This window comes from Diadema antillarum, unplaced genomic scaffold (genome assembly GCF_040938485.1).
Source record: "Diadema antillarum isolate AM-2024a unplaced genomic scaffold, OU_Dant_1.0 scf00000030, whole genome shotgun sequence".
NCBI classification, from domain to species: Eukaryota; Metazoa; Echinodermata; class Echinoidea; order Diadematoida; family Diadematidae; genus Diadema; species Diadema antillarum.
Genome location: NW_027270919.1, coordinates 1,088,361 through 1,113,350, shown reverse-complemented (window position 1 = coordinate 1,113,350; position 24,990 = coordinate 1,088,361). Strand labels below are relative to the sequence as shown.

Here is a 24,990-nt window from a genome sequence, read left to right as displayed (position 1 = left end):
AAATACAATAAATAGTCTTCCAAATTCAAAAGTGTGTACAACAAAAACGAGGAAAGTTATTGGTAAAGGGTTTTTTGTTTCCGTAAATACAACAATCCGTCTGTACGGGAAACTGAAATTTCTGAGCATTTACTTAACTTTGAATTTTGCTGTTTTTGCCCTTCCCATACGGAATTGCCCATATGTAACGCTGTCTAGATGTCCATCAAGCAAGTTAAAGGAAAGAGATAGCATTCCTGTGATATTGGGAGATTGTATGCAGTTTGCCTTGCAATAATCTTGCTGCCAAATTTTCATGATTTTACCATATGTTCCCCACCCCCCCCCCAAAAAAAAAGATTACAATCACACTTTAAAAATAGTGAATCATCCAAATGTTACGTGTATTACAACATATGTTCAAAACCATTACTTATTGCCTACATCTTGTACAGAAAACCTCACTTTTTCAACCCTGCAATTATCCTAATACTAAAATATTGTGGATTATTTCCAAGGTGAACTCAAAAGGTCACTTCCTCTCTCCTCCCTCCCCCCCCCCCCCCCATGCCGAAGCATTACATCATAGGAGGGGGCGTGTGCAGTTACCATGACGATCATCCCTCTGTTCCCAGTTGTTATTTTTATGTGCGCTCTTAAAAAAATGTGGATTATTTTTAGTATCTGTGAATGCAGTCTTTATTGACTTGTCCACAATATTCTTATGTGGATAATTGGGGGATGCATTTGTGAAAGGGGCATTCGTGCTGTACCCAAAATCTCAGAGGATGTTGAATGCACAGAAATCAGTTGTAATAATGATGCCTTTACATACAGCCACAAAACACCCAGACTGTCAATTCCTTTTAAACACAATTTATCTATTCACATAGAAATTCCCTTTAGAAAAATGTAAATATGGAAGAAAAAAAAAACTTGATTTAAAAGCTCAAGGAGGACCCCCCCCCCCCAAAAAAAAAAAAAAAAAAATCTTTACTGGGCTCTGTGTTGACAGTAATTTTGCAAATGATTCACAAAGTTTCCAAAGCAAATTGTACTTAATCACTATAAAGCTTGGCAGACGGTTTATAATAGATATTTTTCGATTGTGTCCATGATCCAGCCGTTAGATATTTGGCCACTACTATGGACTTCACACAGTCTTCTCATTTACAGCTGTCACACCTTTTTGATTAGAATGTTCCTCAAGATTAGGGTATTGAAGGAGGAACAGCATGGTTTGAGATGTGCAGCAGTATTGATATACATTGTAGCTATAACTCATGAAAACTTATAATACATACATTGAATGTAAGAGTATTGTAAACTGTTACCACATTGAGTCTTAAAACCAGAAATATCCCCAATCACTCATAACCACTACAACTTTCTACCCCATAGTAAAGCATGGAAAAGGATTAACAGAGCTCTTTGAGCTTTAGTGATGTGACTACCTGTTGATCTGCATTCAAAATTTATCCAGTGGAACTGCCACCAGTATTTGTGCAGGTTCTGCCAAGCATCAGCTGAGAAGATTGTCCATCCACTAACGACTGAAAGAACTGTAATCATAATCATGTGATTGATTTAAAGGGCTGGTTTCTCCAACATACAGGGCTGTACATACACAGATTCAGTGATTGCTGAAATGTTTCAGTTTATGAATTTTATGTGCCATCCATTGTGGATATTAACTCTGCAACAATTTTTTTATTTCACAGTAGTAGAACATTGTAGAGAATAGTGCGAAGGGAATTTTGTCAACCATAGCTGATTCTGAATAGTACACATGTACATATTCCCTTGATCTGTTGCTGAGGCAATTATTTCATCTTCATGCATTCTGGAGGAGGTGAAGCACTCTAATAAGAGCTAGAAAAAAATACATATTTTTTAATTCCTTAAATAATTCTTTTTTTATCATTCTGCTTTTGTAACATAAAGTTCCTATCCAAAGAGATTAGCATTTTAACCCGTTGAGGACAGACTGATTTTGCTAATTATAACACACATTTCCAATAGACACCTGCCCGAGTATTCTCGGGACTCATCCTCGACAGGTTAAGAAATTGACCAAAACTTTCGAAGTCATTTCTTTCAAATGGATTGTGCAATTTTCTTTAAAACTTTCATCAAGTATCTTACAAATCTTCTGCATTTGTGGAATGTACACAATGTTCATGTACAAACGTATAATGTTTGGGGCAACTTCCCTCACTTGTTTTGTCAGAAGAACTGCAGTAGAAAATAAATTTTAAAAAGAATAGATAAATAAAGACAGCCAGTGAATTTTTACCCACCCTTCTCAGAAACTACCCAAAGTGTAGAAGTCTTTAAAGTATAAAGAAGAAACAGTTTGCAAACCGCCAAAGTCTTGCCTTGACGTACGTTTCGTATTTATTGGCTCGTTGCCTGTTGCTAACCATACCGGCCGGCAAGGCACGTCATTATAGCCGGCATTTGATGACTGGTTTCGTGCGAGCCTACGCGATGCGTGCATAGGGAAGCTAGAACTTCCTTCCCTCAAAACAGGCAGAGAGAGCATAGAGTGTTGTAACGGAGAGGAGAGGAGAAGAGAGAGAACAGGAGAGAGACGGAGAGAGAGAGAAAGAAATCACCATGCATGTTGTATGCCAGTGTACTACTTCTACAATCTTTGGCATTTGCGAAGCACGTTATGGCTTAAACGTGTCTACCTTGTTCCCTTTAGTTTTGCGGGACCTTGAATTGTGCATGGGTGTGTCTGACCCTCCTTTGATCTGAGGGACCCCTTGAGGGAGGTTTCGAGCCTGTGGATCTACAATGTAGTTGGACCCCCTTGTGCCCTCTGCCCTGGAGTAATATTCTTTGATCAAACTTTTGTAGAGTTTTGTGTGCTGGAAGTGATTGGTGTTCAGTCATTGGTTTGGGAGTTGCTGCAGCAGCGAGGCCAAGTTCTGTGCAATGAATGGCTTCACAGGCTTGGAGGTAAAACAGGCTTTCACTTCCTCATCGGAACAAGGTTTTTTTTACGAGATTAAAATGATTTTCTTTCTGTTCAACTGCCGTGTGTAATGTGATAAATGTATGGTCTGGCTTGCCAAGATATTTTGTCAAATGTGGCTAGTTTCACGCTCAGGCAAAATTGTGTATTCTTTATCATTTTGAGAACACCATTGAATCTTACAGCGTGAAGCCTTGCCTGTCTCTAATAGTCAGTGCAGACTAACTGCACAAACTTGGCAAAGTTTGATGAGCCAGGGATTAATATATGTGGACATTTATGTGTTTTAGTTGAAAGTTGAGCATTCTTTTTCTTACAGCAATGTGGTTAGCAATTACTCTTCGTATCATTTGAATAATTGCTCTCTTGATCTCACACTGAAGCTGAGTTTTGTTTTATATTTCACTGGAATGTAATCACCCATTGATTACTGTTGTCCGCATAGACCTTGTGATGTTCTCTGAGGATGTTAACTACATGAGATGTCCTCTTTGAATGTGTGGCTATTCCGGTTGCAGGACTGTGGCTTTTATGTTGATTTTGACACAAGCTGATTTTACCTTCATGGTTACCATAGTAGGATCTTTGCTGCATAGATGTAAAATTTGCAAACAGTTCTTCTGAAATACAACTTATAATAGGATTTAAGAATATATTTTGTTTTTCATTTAACAGCCTGTCTAGAACGGGAACATTCCAGTGATGATATTGACTGCTATACCTTACCGAAAAACGCATTTCTTTTTTAAACCCACTGTAGGCCTGCCCATGAAGTATTTTGTAAGAAGTGAGGTACTTTTTGTTGACATTATAAATTTCATAACTGTCGGATTTTCGGGTTTTAACCAGAGTGTGCATGCTGAATAAACAGCTAGGCATGTTAACCACTGCAATGATGAGGAACTTCAAATTTAGAGTGCCAACTTTTTGTATCAAATTAAATCTAAGCTTGGTAGATTATCCTATAGTGGACCATTGAATATATAATATTCAAATTTTATAGAAGGAATTTTTAACCAGCTGCCCTGGATCTGGAGCAGGGCCTGTTTCATAAAAGATGTTAGGATGACAGCTCTTGTTGGAATAGCAACTTCCCGCAGCAACAGCCAATCAGGAACATGGATTCTTGTCGTTACCATGACAATTGCAATTTCAGCAAGAGTTGCTATTGATAGCAACTTTTTTATGAAATGGTTCCCAGGTCTCGAAGAACTTGGAACATCATTGAAAGAAACTCTGGATGAGAGACAAAAACAAGAGGCTGTACCCCGTGGATCTGAAAAGATGGTCTGGGCCTTTTTGCTGACTCTGGGTGATGAAGATTGAAATGGTGTTTATGATTGTGCCCCTGGCATGGCTTGGGACAGGGGAGAATGGCCGAATATGACGTCAAACTGCGGACAAGTGTGTCGTTTGCCGTGCATCAGTCCTGCTATCCAGTTGTCTAGGGGTTGCATCAAGCAGCATACTCTCGTCCATACATCTTAGTTTATATGAAAAAAGTACTGCATATATGCTATATATTTTAATAGCTAGTCTAATTTTCATGAATCAGAACTTCCTTATTTCAATGGTGAAAAGACTGAAAGTTGACTTGCTGAAGATTACTGTTAAAAGTAAATACAGTGTGGGGTATTCAGACCCATGATGTATTCAATCATACACCATATGGGCGTTAATTTCTTCTGCGTAGCTCACCACTGCATACATTTGTATGTATTCATGGAAATATATTTTGAATTTCTTCCATTTTTGAAATGTTTGCCTGTTTCTACCCCACATGTGAGTAAACAAGGATAGACTGGTATTATGTACAATGGAACAACCTTGAGATGGTGATTGAGGTAATGTTCTACAATGGGCTCAGGCTTCATGAAGCAGAACAAAGCAAACATGTTGGAATGGCAAAACAGAGCAGAAAACCTTTCTCTTTAGTACTTAGTGTTTTTTTTTTTCCTTCTGATTTTTACAATTTCTTTACTCAACTCATTTATTTCCAATTTGAGGTGCCCACGTACACACGTGTTGTGACAAACTGCCAAGGTATGTTTGCATTGTTGATAACAAAATGAATCAGTCGTGAATTACCACTTCCTCAGGAGATCTCAAATACTAGTAGCAGTTCCTCTTCTGTCAGAGAAGTGATAGGGGTCTTCATTAGAGGATATTATCCAGTTTGTAAAGAAAGCAAGATCAAAGGGCATTTAAAGACCTATCACTTAATGTTTGCTGTATGAAAACGTGAGCTTAAATTCATAAAACGATTATAGAGGTCAACTACTGAGCTGTGACAATGGGATCCAGCATACATGTTCGTGGCACAAACATTCTTACTTACACAACTTTCTTTTATACACAAGAGCGGTTCCAAATTGCTGCGGTCCACTCGTTACGTACGCAGTATCATCACCCATTTCGATTTTCAGTGCACGCAGTTCACAACGTATTTGACATCATCGCCACGAGATAACGTCACTCATATCATGTCCTGAATCTACAACGTTTAACGTGAAATCCTTGGAAGACACGTTCTCGATTCTGGCGTTGGATGTGCTGAAGAGCTGGAGCATGGACAGTTCCTTTAAACGAAATCATTACCTCGCTGTCTACGTCCAGGACGTGAAATCGAAATACTAATCAAACACACAAGTGCAGATCCATAGTCATGTTGTGTGCAGTTTCTGGTTGAAGCACAACAACTGTTAGATCTGTCTGCAATGTCTATTTATTGTCGGTGATTTTTCCCCTACCCTCTCCCCACAAGGGAGGTCATCTTGACATAGATACTAAGTAAACATATGGATGAGAATGACTCAACATTTAATGCGACTTTCCTACAGTCAGAAGCATAATGTTGTGTTTACAAATACTCCGTACCATGATAGGCCCTTGTCTTGTTCTACTTTTCCTTCTCCTCCTTTTTCACTTCTTCTGTAATCTTCATAAGATCTGTCAGAGCCCTGTAGAGAACATTCTTTGGCAGAAGAAGTTAGAAAATTGTTAACCCAATCTTGTTCAAACTTGGAATATGGATTGAATATGGTAACGCACTTCAAAGTACAAACTAAAACATCACGCAATGCACTGTTTAGATTTTTGTTTGAGCTTTGGAATAACGGTTGAGTATGATATGGCACTTCAAAGCATGAACCTAAACCTTAGAAGGTACTTTTTCAGATTTGTGTTTATTCTTTTGAACCTGGGGGAGCACAGGGGTCAAAGGTCAGGGTCATGTTCTCAAGAAGTGTACATGTACTTGTACAGTTGTAACAGTCAACAGCTTGAATAGCAGCGTTATGTGTAGATCTATTTATTTGAAATTATCAGATTTGGGGTCATTTACAGTGAGATACATGAAGTAGTTACCATTTGAGGGTAATAGCCTCTTTAGATTTGTTGTAGAATGCAAATTTGTATGACAAAAAACAAACAAACAAACCCTGTGTTATCACTTCAAAGTAGTGTACCTACCTTCAGTGCATATTGTGTAGTTTGTTTTGGTATTGTAATGACATGCATGTACACTTTTATGTTGGAGTCTGATCAGCTTTACTGTGAGATCCACTTCATTTATTTATTTATTTATTTTTTGCTTCGTTTTATTCTGTTGATAAGGAATGATGCATTTTATCACAGATTTGCCATTTTTATTTACGTTTTAAGATAAACTGTGCATGAATGAATCTATTTCATGTCTATTCCCATACATTTATGTTTCTGTAGTGTTTAAATTACTAAGTATAATGTAGTTGTAAACAGGATTTACAGCTGATGATAATGATGATGAACAGAGCACCATTTATCTGTAGTTCTCAGTACCGTACATTCAAATTTGCCCGGCTCCCACAATGTGTCACATATCATTCACGAAGTTGCAGGAAAAAAAAAAAAGGTCTTCAGATCAGATTTTCAGGTTTAGCAGTAGAGAAGACTGTACAAATATTGTGTATTCATGAAGGCAGTTAGGGTACAATGTAGGTTGTATTCATTCATCATATATTATCTTGTGGTAGCAAGTCAAAACTGGTGGGCTGTGCCTGCCTGTCTTGCCCACATTTTATCTTGGCCTGTTGAATAGTCCCACTCTACTGAAATATTTGTAGGGGTTGTCATCAGCTTGGCTTGCTATGTTATTGTGGGCGAAACTGATGTATGTAGATGATGTACACAGCCATGATTTGTGGGCGGTTGATAAGCTCTGCAATTAATCATGCATGGCTCCTCTCCCAGCCGAACTCTTGCACTTCCTCAAAATCTCTCTCGAGCATGGTGACCACTTGAGTCAATCATTGACTGCTGTTGTGAAATCACAGTCTCCCTGGATGTAAAAGAGTTTTGATTTTTGTTTACCAATGCCTCTTAACAACCTGTACCAATCAGGGGTCGCACTTAACTTTTTTTTTAACTAGCCAGGCGGACTACTTAGAATCAATTTTAAGACTATAGCAATATTTTGGCAAGCCAGATGGACCAGGAACTTCAGAATTTTATGATTTTTAGCTAGTCCGACGTGATTTTGGGTGGCCAATGGCCAGCGGACCATCGCCAATTTCGAACCCTGCAAAACAGCAAATGCCTTTTTACACGCAGTTCAGAAAGTTCTTTTAACAGTGATACAATTTTAGATGCTAGATTTTTTTTTCCTCAGACGATGTAGTATAATGTATGATGACAAGGTTTTGAAGTATCATACTTAGAATATTATTAGAGGGAAAATGTGGAAAAGGGTAAATACCCATGCAATAAAGTTGGACCCTGTCAGTAAGAGACTCTGACATTTAGAGATGTAATATGATTAATCAAATTTAAATGTCTTCAATACATTGCTGAAGTGAAGCTTTGTAGCCAACACTGATAAAGACCGTTTTCTCAGGCCTTTCAAGCTTACTGCCTTGTGTGTGTCATGGTAGTGTACATGCATGTAGTGTATTAAACTGAGATTCAGAATACAACATTCTGTTTAATGTTAAAAAGAAAAATTACTTGCATTACAGCTTGTATGATACTTCACAAATTTGGCAAGTCAGGTGCTATTCAAGAATTTTCCAATACACAAAAATATTGACTCTGATCGCAGCAAGTATGGATGTCTATGCGTACAAAGGTGTACATTTCTACGTTCTTTACAATATTCCACAATCACGAATTTAACCACTCGTGAAATTGTCAGGAAGTCCTGATTTGAAAAAAAAAAAAGAAAAAAAGAAAAAAAAAGATTAGACTTGAAATTTAAGGCATAGGTATACAGTAGTTTGTGGTAATTCTGGGCATCATCTTTGCTGAGTCACTGATGTTCAAATGTCCTTCAACACCTCTTCTGACTTGTTGCAGTATTCAATAGAATCATTATCAAGCTGTTACTTGTCCTTCATTACTTCCAATCAGAGTAACTTTCTGAGTGAGGTTCATGTCTCCCATGAAATCTACACTGGATTCCCCCTCGAGAGCAAGAAATGAAAGTCATTCTGGGGGGGGGGGGGGGGTGAGATGATCACTTCCCTGTTCTGTGTTAGTGTGTGAGTGTGTACATACATTTAGATGCATGGTGCTGTATCTTCCCTTTTATCTCAAATTTTGATGAAAATCACTTTTTTTTTGAATGGCTGTATTAAATTACTTTGAATTACTTTTAAAAAGTAATATTGCTCCCTTTGTCATTGTGTGGGACAAAGGAAGATTTTGTTCAGAGAGATGCCACGTGTAGGACCTTGTAGGGTGTACATAAATTCTGTAACAATTTACTTAAATTCCATTGTTTTTTGTATAGCATAGCTTTCTTGTCCTAATAAATGTCCACATATTCCAAGTCAGTTGCATTTATTATTTTTTTACACACATTTGGTTATCTGTGTGAGGAAATGTTAATGTCATCACACTGATATGAAGAGAAAATTTGAACAATTGTGAAACACTGTATACACGGTGTAGGTTGAAATCTGAATTGAGATCTACTGTATCGGCAAGATGAATGTGTTGTGTTCAAGGTCCCTTCTTTGTAGTCAGAAAATGGTGATGATTTTGTATCACTTCTGTAGTTATAAATATCAACTCACTTATTTATGTACAACTAGTGAAGTTGTGTCAGAATTTTTCAGTTCCTGTTTTACCATTAATGTACAGATGTATACGCATACAGTTGTACTGTATAATCATAGATAGATAAAGCAAGATTGATTGATAGATAGATAGATAGATAAAAATTAATGAATCAATGAAAAGAGAGAAAGGATATGAGATTGAAATCGATACTACAGCTGCTCTGTAAATGGTCCATGTTGATATATACACATGTGCATGATGTGTCCTTCGCAACAGCAAACCCATTTACTCATTTGGTTTGGTAAGTGGAGGGTTACTGCTCTCCTTTTATTGACTGCAGTATTTTATGATACGTGCGGGATGAGTCATTGCGTTACATCGGCAGCCCCGGATAAACTCTGTCGAGGGAGAAACCGGAGGAAGAGAAAACTGTACAGATGCCACCGAGCCATGGCTGTGAAAGAAAGTGGGGATTTGGGGGGGGGGGGGGGGGGGGGGGGGAGAGAGGATGTTTGTAAGCAAACGAGGTCAAAACGCAGATGAAATGTATCAATGAATTGACTACCAGGTTACATTAGAATTGACATGCATTATTGACAGAATGCGTGTTCATGTATTTTATCTCCAAGAATGCCTGGTTAAAATCCTCATCCACATGAAAGATGCATTTATTTAGGTATCCATATCATATGCAAGTGAATGTTTTTCTCTGTTTATTCTCAGAAAAAGTGGAAATTCTGAAGATAAAGTGTGTAATAGTGTTCAGTGACTCATCATATTGCCCACAACAGATTTTTTTTTCTCATGTTTTTGCCATCCAAGGGCAAGTAAGAAATGAATATGATTTCTATTCATTTTGTTCTTTTGTTTGTTTGTGAAAGTTTTGTTACTCCCAAAGCACTTGATGTAACAACAGAAATGACAAGAATCTGTCAAAACAGCACCTAATGTCCAATGTGAAAGGTATGGGGTCCAAAGCTTGTATATTGTGGATTGAAAAACAAAACAGAAACAAAAACAGCATGCTCACACACACACACACACACACACACACACACACACACACACACAAATATTGGTATAAAAAAGTTGACATTTTTTGTGTTATTATTGCGATGTCTAAATTCAGACACTGGCAGTTTCAAATTTTGGACCCTTGTTTGCACAGAATACCATTTTTGGAGGTGATATATCCAGGCCCTCTCTTTGTATTTAAACTGACATCCCTGTTCACAAGGTTGGCACCGATCACAGATCCAGAGTGATCTTCAAGTAATACCTCCAGCATAATAATATCTTTCTATTTTTGCTTTGCTATTTATCACATCCTTACAGCCTCCCCTGGTGCAGGCTGTCTTTTATGGGGACGCAGACGAAGTACGAGCGCTTCTGTACAAGAAGGAAGATGTAAATACCACGGTGAGTTCATGAGAGTTTGATATGGATATAAATGGTAACATCTGTGATATCAATCAAATGTCAAATATAATGTAAACAATGTTGTTTTATCATCAACATACAGTATGTACATGTATGAAAGTGTCTATACATACACAATTCTTTGCTCATATTATTGCATGAGCAGCACTTTAAAAGATCATAAGTCATAGTGTTCTTTGAAATCAAAATTTCTGTACTTTTGGAAATAAACTTGATTACTGTAAAACCAGAAACTTTGGCATGCATTAAACTTTTGTGAATTTCACAATGAGCCAAGATTTGCAAAAGTAAAATGCATGCGAAGGTGTGCATGTGTTTGCAATGATTAAATGCCAGTGGCAATTTGCGAAAGTTTCATGCCGCAAAAAAAAAAAAAAAAAGTTGGCTCCAATTCGCACAAGTTTCATGTCACAAATGTTTCTGGTTTTTGATACAGGAGTGATATACAAGTTCTGTATCTTGAAATAGAACAGAGCCTGTACTACACTCATACAGTAGCAATGACTTTTAAAGCCACTATTATTATTATTATTATTATTATTATTATTATTATTATTATTATTATTATTATTATTATTATTATTATTATTATTATCATTATTGTTATCTCTATCTTCACAAGATATCTCTTGGAGATTAATATCACGTCAAGTTCCATCCTGGAACCTTAGACTTCCAGTACTTTTCTCAGGATTCGTGCCGTCCCCAGCAATATTATTATTATTATATTTAATATTATTATTATTATAATTATTATTATTATTATTATTATTATTATTATTATTATTATCATCATTATTATTATTATTATTATTATTATATTTTCTAGGAAGATGTTAAATAAGTCTAGTCTGGAGCGGTTTTCATATGAAGATGCTATGATTTTTATCAAACAGTTGAAAGAAATACAAAGTATGTAACATTTGATCCAGGAAGACAAATGTGAATTATGATGTGGTGATGCTTCATTTAAATGTATTGTTGGGGCTGATTTGCTGCCATCCTTTACAAATGAATTCTGAGGTTCAAATTTAAATGAAGTATTCAGTATTAGTCTGCTTTTGATTGAATTTCAGCAGAGCCATCACTTTTGTTTGACTATCTTCCTGTGAAAAACAACAACTTATGTCTTTCTCAAGGGGGGAAAAAGAGAAAAAAAGAAAGATAAATCCTTTAATAAAATTGCTGTTTCCTCCTTCAGATGAGTCTACAAAGATGGGGAGGGGGGGGGGGAGAGAAAACAACAAAATAACAAAACAAAATGGAAAAGAAAAAAATCCATGTGAGCTCGCTGCTCATACGAAGGTCATGTTTGATTTTATGAGGCTCTTTAGCAGTGATCCCTTCCACAGTTGTTGTAGTAGTGTTATTACCATTGAAATTCAACACAATATGGGTATTACCTGAGATTTAGAAATGATATCCTGTGGATAAAACACTCTTGATTCTCCTAGCAATTCATATCGTGAAGACAAGTTCCGGAGGCTCTTCGTCTTCCTGAGCTTCAGGCTCAGGAATTGAGCAATATTGTAACTTATGACTTTAATTCTTGAATTATTTGAGTATTCTCTTGGTGTCACAAAACAGAATATCGCTTTTTCCAGTGCCAACAACATCTGATACACAGTAGGTTTCAATATCATTTTTCTCTGAGAGCCTTCAGATGAATATGACATGCTGTTATTCAGTTTTGTTACCTGAAATTTCTATTTAAAAAAAGCGTTTTTTGTTTCTCCCATTAAAGTCATTAAGTTCAAGATCATTTCTGATCTTTACTTGTGAAAGTCTATGGCTATGTTTAATAGCAGTTATTGACAAATACAATTTAGATTAACATGGGAAAGTCAACATGTGTCATCTCAATGCAACTTCACCAAAAAAAAAAAAAAAAAAAAAAAGAAGTTGATTCACTCTTTACAGTTAGGCCTTAGTTTGTTTAGTAAAGTATGTGTCCAATAACTTATGATATGAATTATGATTTATGCAAGAACAGACAGCTTATTTCATGTGCAAATTATTTCTAGTATACCTGGTACCTCAGCTTCTGCTTACATATGATTTTATTTGTATGAGACATTTCCTGCAGTCCTTATTGTAGGGGCATTTTTTTTTTACCAACCAGAACAAGGACAAATTCTAATTGATTTGCATAATATCATACACTTGTATGATAATCAGGAGATATGATATACTGTATATCTCATGATACACGGATGTATCTACAATTAATTTGCTCGGAATACAAAACTCAGACCAGTTGCAAAGCTGCATTGCAAGAGGTGAGCAAATATTTGTTCCAATTCAATATTGGAATATGATATTTTAATAATATAATTGAATTTGATGTTGATAATATTGTCCATCACAGAAGAAAGTACAAATGTTTGTGCAGTCTTGTCTAGATTGGGGTTGGATGCTGATATAGCTGTTGGCACTGCCTCGCATGCAAAGTGCATGTAAGATACGTGTCTTTATGCAGAAGGAGCCTTTTGTAATATGTTGCAATCAGAGGCCGGTGGAACTGGAAGTAATGTGCCATTTTTGGTTTTACCAATAACAGCTGGATTTAGAACTCATCATACAGCAACTGAAAAAAAAAGAAAAAAAGAATCTGTCAAATGTAACCCTTACCAGTGTGCATCAGGCTATTTTCTATCTATCCCTGCCACTAGTGGCCTATAAATAGTGCCAGCTTAGTATTAGGAGAGAGAGGCGCAATTTCATGTCCGCAAATATTGAAAAAGCTGAGCCGATTTCTCCCTGACAACAATTTCCCCTTTCGTGGTGATGGACAGTGCTTTGGGTTTGTGCGCTGTTTTTGACTGTTTATAGGTGGCCCAGCTTTTCACACCCCGTCCAGGCATTTTTGTTTGTTTTGTTTTGTTTTTGTTAAAGTCAACTGATATGAAACTCAATGTCAAAGCAATTCAAAGCACTCCTGAACTATTGCAAGCAGTGATGAAGCTGAGGAGGAGAGGTGCATTTTATTTATAGCTGAAAAGTGCATTACCTGCATGCAGAATACATTGTATTTTCTAGTTACTTTTTATGGAAGGGAAGGATTTTCTTTTAATCTACTTCCTCTTTTTTTGTATGTATCCTCGAGGAAAGAGATTTCTTAAATACCATAATGATTACTGTAAAACATGATATATTCGCGGCACGAAATTTTTGCAATTTGGAGCCGACAGCCTTTTTCGTGGCAAGAAATTTTCGCGAATTGCCACTTGCGTTCAATGCATATAGTGTAGATAAGAAATTGCGCGTGCATTTTAATTTCGCGAATCTTTGCGCTCGTGAAAGTCGCGAAATTAAAATGCATGCGAACATTCCTCGTTTTACAGTATAGACAGATGTTTGTCCAATCTGAACTACACTGTAGTTGAGGAGAATGTGTTAAACTGTATTTGATACACTTGATGTCAATGTTCAGTGTGCTTGCACGCCCAGGCTCATTTTTTTTTATTATAAAATTCGTGTGAGATCAGTATCAAATCAATATAACAGCAACTTTTTCTTCTCCTCTGTTTTTTTCTTGAATGTGCATCTGAAATGACTGATGCAAACAGGGCCATTGTTTGGATAAGCGTACAGTGTTTTGACAGAACTTTGCTGAGCACATCCACAATAAAACTGTACTTTGTCTATGTACAGTAATCATGTATGCAGCCAGGCAATAAAATTGTTGAAGAAGCCCAGAATACCAGTGATTTAAAGTAACATACGTGTACAGAGCTGCCACATCTATTTTTTGGTGATATGGTCTGTTTTTCTTCTTTGATAGAAAAAAAAAATTAAAATGTTTGTTTGTTTTTTATATGACAATGACAAAATCTAATTATATTGTGGTCTAAAAATTTCCCAATCTTTTGACCCATAGATATGTTTTTTGCTTTCAAAATGTGTGTTTGTTTTGGTGGGTTTTTTTTTCAGATGACGGCATCATTTTTTTTTTTTTGCAATCTGCAGAAGTTTGAATACCTGAGCATGGTTGCTACCAGTAATGACAAGAGATATGGGATATTTTTAAGGAGAAGGGGGGGGGGGGGGGAGGAGGATGGGGATTAGAAGAATAGCTACTTGAGTGTCGATATTTTGCCTTTGACAGCCGTGAATCAGCCCCGCTGTGGCTCTTAATTCATGAACAACTGCAGTGGAAAGGAGAAAGTACCAGAAGCAGATGGATGAAATGTATGCATAATACATGAAATGTCACCACGGCAACAGATCAGTTATAATTCAGACAAAATTGGACAACTCGAGGTACAGGCAACTGAATATTGTCATTAAAGAGTACGACAAGCATTCTGAAATTAGTGGGGGAAAAAAAGCCTAACTGAGACATTGTAGACTGTTTTAACTATTTACTTTAAATACTGTGAGTTTTATGTCTGTGTTAATCTGACTGACAACAAATTCGTTATCAGGGAGGAAAAAAAAGAAGAAAAAAAAGATAAAGACTGCATTCCTGATTCTGCTGATGACTTCAATGTGCAGATTGTCCTTACAGAAATCAGGCTTACCCAAATATTGAAACTACACTCTTCCTCCAAATCTTTTGGTGTAGTACAGCCATGCAAACTGTTAATATTATATCGTAATGATGCAGTTTAAATATAAATGAATCAGACATATCTCAAGTATCATTTCAATTTGTATGAGATTTAAAAAAAAAATGACAATTGTCATCATGTACAAAATTCTATGTACAACTGTACCTATTTACATTGTGTAGAATTCTGGAAATTTTTGTTTTGCTAACCAGTGTATTGCTGAAAGCTTGTGTGAGGCTTGGTGTACACACAAATGGCTTGTTCCTGGGGTGGGCACCAGAACTACAAAGTTCTGTAAAGAGACTGAAATTATGTGCATCCTCAATCAACTAATTAAGCACCACCATCTTTCAAATATTGTCAAGCATGCGATGGGGCATTCATAGACTCTCTACAAGTGCTTGATGTTTTCTTTATCATTTAAACAATGCTGCTCATGATACAGATAGCAAACAAGTCTTGCTGGATATATGCATCAGGTTCAAAGATAGACCCCCCCCCCCCCCCCCCCCCCCATGACGGAAACAAAACAAAAGAAAGATTGAAAGAGAAGGAATGTGACCTTTGGAAAGCGAAGATTTACTGCTGCCGTCCCGTTTTGGTGTCTCTTGATAGACAACTAGGTCAACAGAATTGAAATGAGGCATGCAGTGGTGTGACAGAAATCTGCTCCTACCTGAGGACGGCGAGGATGCAATCAATTTGGAGATTGATGGTGGGTTGCCTAGCCTCGGCTCCAGACAATTTCGTGACAGGCCCAGCTGTTATGAAATGATCATGCATGGACTGGAAAGATAGTGCAATAAACAGTACTGTGGCATACCGTACCTGTCAACTTTTCCTACTCGTAGGAAAATTCCTTTACATGTCAGGAAAGAAAGAGCTTCATTCAAGCTTGTTTTCCTATTTCTGTGTTGTTGTTTTTTTTTTTTTACACATGCCAGTGGTACTGGTAACAAAGGAGATGGGTGAAATTCTTGTTTTTGCCATATTTCCTCCCATTTATCTCAATATTGATATGGTTGGAAGGTTCGGCATTTTGATTTGTCTTGATATGATCGTGATTCACAGCATTTGTATGGTGCCATACATCCTTACAAAAAAAAAAAAGATGAAGGTTTATCCTAGCGTATGAATGGCTTCTTACATGTATCTTCCAGTCTAAGATACCAATTCGTTGTTTTGAAGGACTTTAAGATTTACGCTGCAGGATCACCAACTTCCTGGCATTTTTGACAGCTTAGATCTTGACTAGCAAATTTCCTCTGTATTGTGTTGCAGGATATTGAGAGGAGAACACCGATCCATGCGGCGGCGTTCAGGGGAGAGGCAGAGATTGTCAACCTGTTGGCAGAATGCGGTGAGTGCAAAGCTACCAAGACTTCCTAATTCTACGGGAGGCTTCTTGAAAACTTCAATATCTCTTTATGTGTGGATAAGGGAATTTAAAAATCTCCATGGGTGTGTCTTCATCAGACCGAAAGTCAAACTAGTGAGCTATTTTGTGGTTTAGGAAAACAGCTCAATATTACGAATGTGCATCTTCATCAGCTCGAAAACAGCATGCTTGGAAAATTAGCCCAAAGTTGACACATACTTTGCACCATTGCATCATTACTTGGCTCGCACAGCCACGGAACTCTATGTAGAGTTCTGTGGGCTCGGCACATGGTTCGAATGTTGGGATCGAGAAAATTTCAGGCTGGTGGAGACATAACCCAATAGCAAGCTAATTCACAAATTAGTATGCTGTTTCACAAACTAGACCAAGATTTGGGAGGAAATTTTCGCGATCAAATAGTGCACTTTGTGCATCTCCATTGCACAAATAGTGGGTTGATTTGACATCAAGCTAATGTCCTAACCACAAAATAGCATGCTATTTTGAAACTTGGGTCTGATGAATACAGGCAGCCTGATTCAAGAAGTATTTCTGCCCATTGAGATGCATACATTTAACAAGTTTCTCCCTGATAGCTCTTTGGAATCTCCCTGATTTTGACCCCCCCCCCCCTTTCTTGTCTAGAGCTCCTTTGCTCTTTTTATCTCGTGTTCTGTGCCATGACGCTGGTTCCATTACCAATATTTTTAGACTCGTGTCACACTTCTGATTTATATTGTATTATATACATGCAGATTTATGCAAAGCAAACCTTGCAAAAAACATAATTTGTTGTGATTCATGCAACTGGGTGACATTTTGTCTTAACATTCCTCTATTGTGATTATATACAATATGTAGGCCCTATACTGTAACATTGAATAAAGTCATTTGTTTAATATTTATTACACTCTTCACTTCAAGATTTTGTATGCACATAATGTTTAATGTGTGTGGTGCTAGAGCCCACATCTCTTTGAGCCGTGGTTACTGAATAATTTCCTGTGGCTACATGTACTTTGCTGGGGGTCACAGACACTTGTAAAGAGTTCCCACATGTACAGTATGTCAAAGAACTCTGTCATAAATGCAAGTAAAAGCGGTATTTTGATACATTGCAATCCAGACTGACTTAGCAGCAACATGATTACAATTTATTCATAAGCTTTTCCCCCAGCCCCTTCCTGAGCCCCTGCTGGTGAGATTTTATAGACATCAGTCTTGTCAGACATATCATGCGACCTATGAAATCTTAGTCTGACTAATTGTAGTCAGCATATTTTGAAGTGCATAGCAACTGTGTGTTAGATGTATGTAATAGATTTGTTCAGTAATGTCATCCCGCCCTTCTTTTTCTATACTTCCGTCTCCTCAATAAAGTCATATTTTCTTCCTCATGCTGTTGTTCTCACTATCTTTCTTTCACTTTTTTCCGTCTCTCTCTCTCGTAACTTGTCTTTCTCTGTCTCTGTGATATAAAAGATTTATATAAGTTTCATGACTTATTTTTAAATCTTTTCTGTATGTCTGACTTTATTTCATTACTTCCATTTGTTCACTTTGTGTTCATGCATTTCTTCTGTTATTTTGTGTGGCCCCTTTCTTTCCTTTTCTGTAGTTTTACCCCCTCTCCCCCTCATCTTCTTTACCTCTGTATATTACTATCATGGTCTGTATATCAGTGGGGGATCCAGAGGGGGGCGCACCGGGCACACACCCCCTCTTTATTTGTTGTTAAAACAAAAGAAATAAAAAGAAAAAAATGAGATGAAACCGGAAGTAGCACCAGAAATATTGTTCGTGCCCCCCCCCCCCTCACAGTTACAGAATTCCTGGATCCGCCCCTGTATCTGTTTATATAATTCTCGCTTCAAACGCTTTCTCTTCTTTCTCTGTGTACACGCTTGTTTTCTTATGTCTCTTAATATCTCATTTTGTCTATCGGTGAAACAGGTGCTAGAGTGAACACCAAGGATAGCAGATGGCTGACTCCACTGCACAGAGCTGTGGCCTCCAAGAGTCAGGTAAAATAGCTTGCGTTTCCTAGGAACCAGTGGTGCACTGGAATGCCTGAGACCTTTCCAATACTCAACCCCAGCATCGAAGGGGGGGGGGGGGGGGAGAGGAGGGGTGGAGGGAGGGGTAAGATTGAGTATGGAGATTGTATTTTATTTTGCCAAGATGTTCCATGGAAATGTTGAGTACTGGTACACTACCAGCCCCTTTTCCTTCCTTGGGAGTGTTTGAATAAAAGGTGGTTAAATTGTAAAGTTCAATGTAGTAGCATCGATTAGAAGCAAGAAAAGCAGCACAGTAGCGTGTGAAGTCAAGTCAGTAGCAATCTAGCAAAGATTAAGCCTATGTTTGAAGAGTTACATATTATCAATATGCAGCATTCTTAGACAGATCTTAGCTTCAGTGTTGACTGTGGGTGAATATTAATTGTTGCAGTGCAAAGGCATGCCAAGTTTTATCAAAGACCGTCTATCTTTATACGTCATCAGATCAAACACGAGCCTGAAACTTGATATGATACTTCACTAGTTTGTGAGGTCAAATTTGATAAGGGGAATGTCATTGATATCTCATACTTACTACCAGCAGGGCTTCTGTCTTTCAAATATCAAAAATTAATATTTTAGTGTTTTCAAAGAGTTAGTTGAAGACCTCTGTATGTTCATAAAACTTTCTTACACCCCCCCAAAAAAAAAACACCAAACAAACAAACACACACACACACAATGTTTTCTCCTGCAAAATTCACATCAGGACCATCCAAAAATATAGCTACGTATTGCTGTGTAGGAATACAAGCGGACAATAGCATTTGGGTTTACTGTGCACTCAAGGGCAGCAGACACAGACGGGCATATGTGGGACCAAGAACAGTGGCAGTCGTGAAATGAATTGCAGCCATATGTTCAGTTTCCAAAGCACTTTGAGCAGCCCATCTCGTCGACTCCATTTCCTGCACTTAATGAAAGTTGTGGCAAAGTGCCCACGTCTCTGGTGTGTCAGCAAGCCCAGTCTATTTCAGTGTCTTGGCTGCCAGACGGCAAGTCTGGGCTCAATATTAGCCCAGTAGCCGTAAGAGATACTTGGGGATTTATTATAAGCATATCCAAAATATTTGTCTCCCTGTCTTGCCAACTTTTGCATCTGGTGCCTCCTTTGTCTGTGCTTGCTTTGTGAGATGACGCATTGATGTCAAGGTTTTCTCCCTTTTTTCTTTTAGTCATAATCTTTGTCGGGTTTTTTTTTAGATTTTGCAAGTCGGGAAGAATTCTGGAGTATTCTGAGAAGTTTGATTGATTAGTTCCATATTGAAAGAACTGTTCTCACCAGAAACTTACGCAACTGCATTGATATTTAGGTCTAAGTGCCAAATGTAAGGAAATGTGGACAGAGCTGTTTGAACCACAGGTGCTATTCATAGGGTTGATTTTGGATCACTGTTTTCTGGGTTTTCATTTTGTTTTGTTTTGTTTTGTTTTGTTTTTAGAAAATCTATCATTTGAAACTTCGCATGTGAATGGGAGGGTCACATGTTTAAATTTTTGCTCTGCTTTGCCAAGAATGCCTCTTTATAAGGCAGACTGATTAAAGGTACAAAGACAGATTCAAGAGAGATTTTACTTGGGTATGCTGCTTGCGACTTAGTGTAGACCAGCATGGGTTTGTAGGTTTCTCTTCTGTTAGACAATGTGTAATTCCAAGAGACAAACAGACAGACAAACAGACAGACAGACAGACAGACAGACAGACAGACAGACAGCCTGCCTACCTGACTATGTGAGTATGTCAGTGCTAGAGGTCATTGACATACTTCAAGTGCATACGGAGTCTTGATTTACGATACAAAAGGCACCTTGGAGTGTTATGTGCCCATGTGTGCAATAATCTTGTCTTGGTCTACGTGTACCAGGGCCCCAAAATTCATAAACGATAATAGGATAGTGACTCTTGCTGGAATGACAACTTCGCACAGCAACAGCCAATCAGGAATCTGGATTCTTGTCGTTACCATGACAATTGCCATTCCAGCAAGAGTGCCTATTACAGTTTACATCACCTTTTTATGAAAAGGGGTCCAGATCTATGAAGGGATAATGCCTTATTTGGTGACGATGTTGCATATTCTGGTGGAAGTGCATACTGTTCCTAAGTAATTACAAGTACATGTACCATGTTCACCTGTGAGTAGTGATACCTGCCATATTTTGGGCTAAAATAAAGAAACATTATAACACTTTGCTTTTTTTTTCCGACATCAGAAATGGGTATTTCTACTTAGGTAAAAGGATCAAATTTTGTAGGGATGTCAGATTATTTTCTGTTTCCAATTTGCATTACCCCCATACAGTATGATCTTTGAGAATATGAGAGATAACTTTGCCCCAAAATTGACGAAATCTGTTCTTCAAAGTCACTGGAAGAAAGAAGCTATCTTATTTCCTGAAAGCAATGGAGCAGGAGGAGAACAGTGATTTAATTTTAGCAATAAAGAGGTTGTATTCCAACAAAAAAAGAAAGTTTGTTTATTGCAAAAATGATTAATGAAAAAGAACATGATATCTTATTAATTTGTATGCATACATAAAATTTACATGCATAAAATTTGCAGACAAAAAGGATTTGAAAAGCAAAAAAAGGGCGGGCATGACCAGGAAATCCAAATTGATACTATTCAAAAAGAATCTGTTCTCTATTGTTTCATTCTTGCTGGAGATTGATATCATGTTTTAAAAGAAAACAGCAGTCTGGAAACAGTGTAGAAGGTGAATAGATAGTACACACACCACTATCCTCACACAAGTTTGAAAGCTGTAACGACCAAACTTTGTTACGTGCACCCTCCTGGTTTAAAGGGACAACAAAGTTCATAATACCCCTGCAGAAACCGTGCAAAAGAAATATGTGAAATTACATTGTGATGATACAATTTCATTTCGCTAATGGCGAAAATGTGAATATTACCCCAATAGGTATGCTGGAAGCATTGCAATCTCCAAGCATACCCGATCATGGTTGCCATGCAATGTTTTATATTCAATTACATCAGTTACTGTAAATAGGCTATCAATAGCAGTATCTATCATGCAAGAGTAAATTGCATGAGGCAGCTTGTAATAGCTGCATGAGTTTCTACTGCTAGGGCATGATTTGATCATCACATAGTAGTAATGTTCTACCAGCCCATTAGTGAACTGGGAGGGTGCTTCAGGAATGAAAGTCGTGTACAATGATAAAAATTGTTTTTATACTTTTGATCTCAAAATACTCCAAAACAACTTAATATCCTAGTTAACTCGTGTCAGCCAAACAGGTTTCTTGGTAGAGTCTTTCAGTATGTTGCAAGCAAATTCAAAATGGGGTAAGATGAATTTTTAGCCCTTCCCAGAACTATCTTTTGCTTTAACATCTGGAATTATGTCATGTGGAAAGCCTGGCTTGTTTGACCGTGTGTAATCAGTGCAAACCGCTGCTAATCACAAGGGAAGTGAGTCAGGTCTTTTGGGGCTGCACAGGCATTATCAAAACATTGGTTGACGTTGGATCAGAAATAGGCAGACATGCTGGACTTATTATCTTGTCTGTCTGTCTGTCCGTCTGTCTGTCTGTCTGTCTGTCTGTCTGTCTGCCTGTAATCAGGACATCAGGGCATTGTATGGAAATCAGCTGTTTTCCATACTCCTTGTTTAATAATATGATACTATACTCGCCCAACTGGTAATCGGGAACCGCTTTAGCAGGGACACTGCTTGAGTGCAACAGAATTAAATGTAACAAATTTCGTATGGGCAATTTTTACTGTTTAATCAGATCCACAAAATATTAATTTGCTGAAACACATTCGTTATTCCTCATATTGTCTAAAAACAATGACCGTGTCCTTGCAAATAATCGCGGGGATTTCATTTCTTTACCAATATGGTTATTATCTATTAAACTGATCACAGATAGATGTTGCTGATTGCACAGTCTAATCAAATTGCACTTTAGGCAGTAAGGACGTTGTGCTGTCGGTCATATCAAGCGCCGTCAGCCTCAACTCGCAATGTGCACTTTAGCGCAAGTATGGAGAGTCATCATCCAAACGTGCAGTCCATATTCTCCGTATGTGTGCATTTGTATGTGTGGTGTGTTTGTCTGTGTCTGTGTGTGTGTTTGTGTGTTTGTGTGTGTGACAGGGAAAGGAGATAGTAGCTTAAAGAATATTTTTTGGCAAAAAATACAAATACGTGTCACCTGTTGAAGTGAAGAGCACTTCCAACCTCCAACCCCCCCCCCTCCAAAAAAAAAAGAAGAAGATAAATAAAAGATAACAAATTTGGGTTTATTTTGCAATGAACCTACAGAAGACAACATATGACATTGGTGTTAAGATAAGGTTTTAAGATGAATAGCTGAAAAACTAATTATTGCACAGTGTTTTCCAAGATAATTGAATGCACAGTGCATTCTGTCACATACCTGCATCTCTGTCAGTTTTTCATGTACATGGGCAGAGTTTATGTGTTGAGCTATGATTTATAGTGGCTAATCTAGCCCAGCCCACATTCTCCATTTCATGCTATACATTTAGGTATTTGTGTTTACTGAATATTTACAAATAAATTTTAGACCCTATTCAGAAAAGCCTAGTGTTCTTACCAAAACTTTCATGGGTCTCTAAACATTCAATAAAATTTCAATTTAATTTTCAAACTATCGTGATATTCCATCATGCCCTTGCAGCCCACTGTACGGGTCCTTTTGAAGCACAATGCCGACATCAATGCCCGTGACAAGAACTGGCAGACCCCTCTCCATGTGGCCGCGGCCAACAACACAGTGGACATCGCAGAGATGCTCATTCCCCTGCTCTCTACCGTCAATGTCACGGACCGGGCGGGGCGCACTAGTCTCCACCATGCTGCATTTAACGGACATGTCGAGGTGAGTGCCATTCACTGATCTCTACAGGATGTCCAAGAGAAATAACAATGGGACTTTCTGCAACGATAACTTTGAAAATAGTGAATCAATCCAAATACAATTTCAAGATATGGAACAGTAACTTATTACCCACATCTTACAGAAAATCCCATCTGATTTGCTTCAGTGGTCAAAGAGAAATGAGGATCTTTGTAGAGAATATCAGGAATCCCTTCCCTCCAAGTTCTGTCCAGTGTGTTCACACATTAATATGCAGTTCCAAGAGCATCCAAGTGCTACACTTGGAAGAGATGAACTCATGACATGCTTTACAACGATCCACATTTCTCTGCGACCACTTAACCAAATTGAATGGGGTTTTCTGCAAAATATAGGTAAGATGTTATATTTTGAGACCCTGAAATAGCATTCAGATCATATTGAAAGTTATCAATGCGGAAATCTGGTGGTAATTTTTTTTTTACACACTGTATAAGAGATATCTGGATATCTCAGTGGTCCATCTATGCTGTACAAACAAGTGAAGCCGCTTGGCGGCCATCTTACCAGGCACACTTTATGGGGACTTGAACACATTGTCCAGTAGAGACTATCACCAAGATCACGTGATGTCGTGATCTACATACACAAGTGTATGGGCAATGTGCATGGTAAGATGGCGATGCTGTGGCTTCAAACAGATTGGCCTATGTGATATCCAGATACCTCCTATAAAGATCAGTGGTGCCATTACAGGCATTGTGGAGAGAAAAAAAACAAACAATGGAAGCTCCTTCTCTACCCGTATGGATGTCTGCATGTGGAAAGTTACGACCAGCAGATAAGATATCATGATTGGATACCAGGTACCTTTTACCTCCGCCAAGGGAGGAGGTTATGTTTTCATCGGCGTTGGTTTGTTTGGTGGTTGGTTTGTTGGTTGGTTTGTCCATATGCAAAATAAGTCAAAAAGCTGGGAACAGATTTAGATGAAACTTACAGGGTCGGTTGAGAATGACATAAGTAACAGATGATTAAATGTAGGTAGTGATACTAGAGTTTATTAATACATAGAAATTCACCAAGAAAAAGTGTACCACATAGACAGTAATATGTTCACTGGTCTTATCTGAAGCTGCTGTGATCTCATACTGCTGTTCCGTCCACTAGATTTAACAGCAGGATTTAGAGTTGTGACTTGAATTAGTTTCACACAAGTTTTAGACCTTTAAAAAGCGTTAATGTAGATAATGTAGTAGTTGGATTAGTACATATAAAAAGATAATAATAATAATGATAATAATTAAGTCATCTGTCGGCTTTGCGACGAGTCTATTGATGAATGCTATTACCTCTCTATGAGGCAAGTTTGTTTAATAGGCTCATGCTTTTGTTTTCCATTTTATGTCTGGTGTAATATTGTGTGTGCATTTGTCAATGTTTGTGTGTCTGTATTCACAACAGATGGTGAGGCTGCTGATAGGCAAAGGTGGAACGGTCAACGCTCAAGACAAGAAGGAGAGACGTCCACTGCACTGGGCAGCTTATATGGGTAATGATTCCCCTCACTCTACAATTACTCTTTAAATTTCTAGCATTTCTCATTCAACAACCATCTTTCTGATGCCTGTGATTTCACTCACAACTTGGTACTAATACTGCAAGGGTACAGCCTTTATTTATTTTTGATTGTTTAG

The 24,990-nt window shown here is 37.8% G+C and overlaps 1 protein-coding gene across 1 annotated transcript in view; it reads left to right on the top strand.

Moving 5' to 3' along the window:
* LOC139740930 (uncharacterized) overlaps nt 1-24,990 on the top strand; it is a 76,364-nt gene that overhangs the window by 16,141 nt on the left and 35,233 nt on the right. The window contains exons 2-6 of the mRNA XM_071651519.1: nt 10,337-10,420; nt 16,276-16,354; nt 18,329-18,399; nt 23,114-23,314; nt 24,758-24,845. Of these exons, the coding sequence (XP_071507620.1) occupies nt 10,337-10,420; nt 16,276-16,354; nt 18,329-18,399; nt 23,114-23,314; nt 24,758-24,845 (523 nt within the window). The remainder of the gene's footprint in view (nt 1-10,336; nt 10,421-16,275; nt 16,355-18,328; nt 18,400-23,113; nt 23,315-24,757; nt 24,846-24,990) is intronic.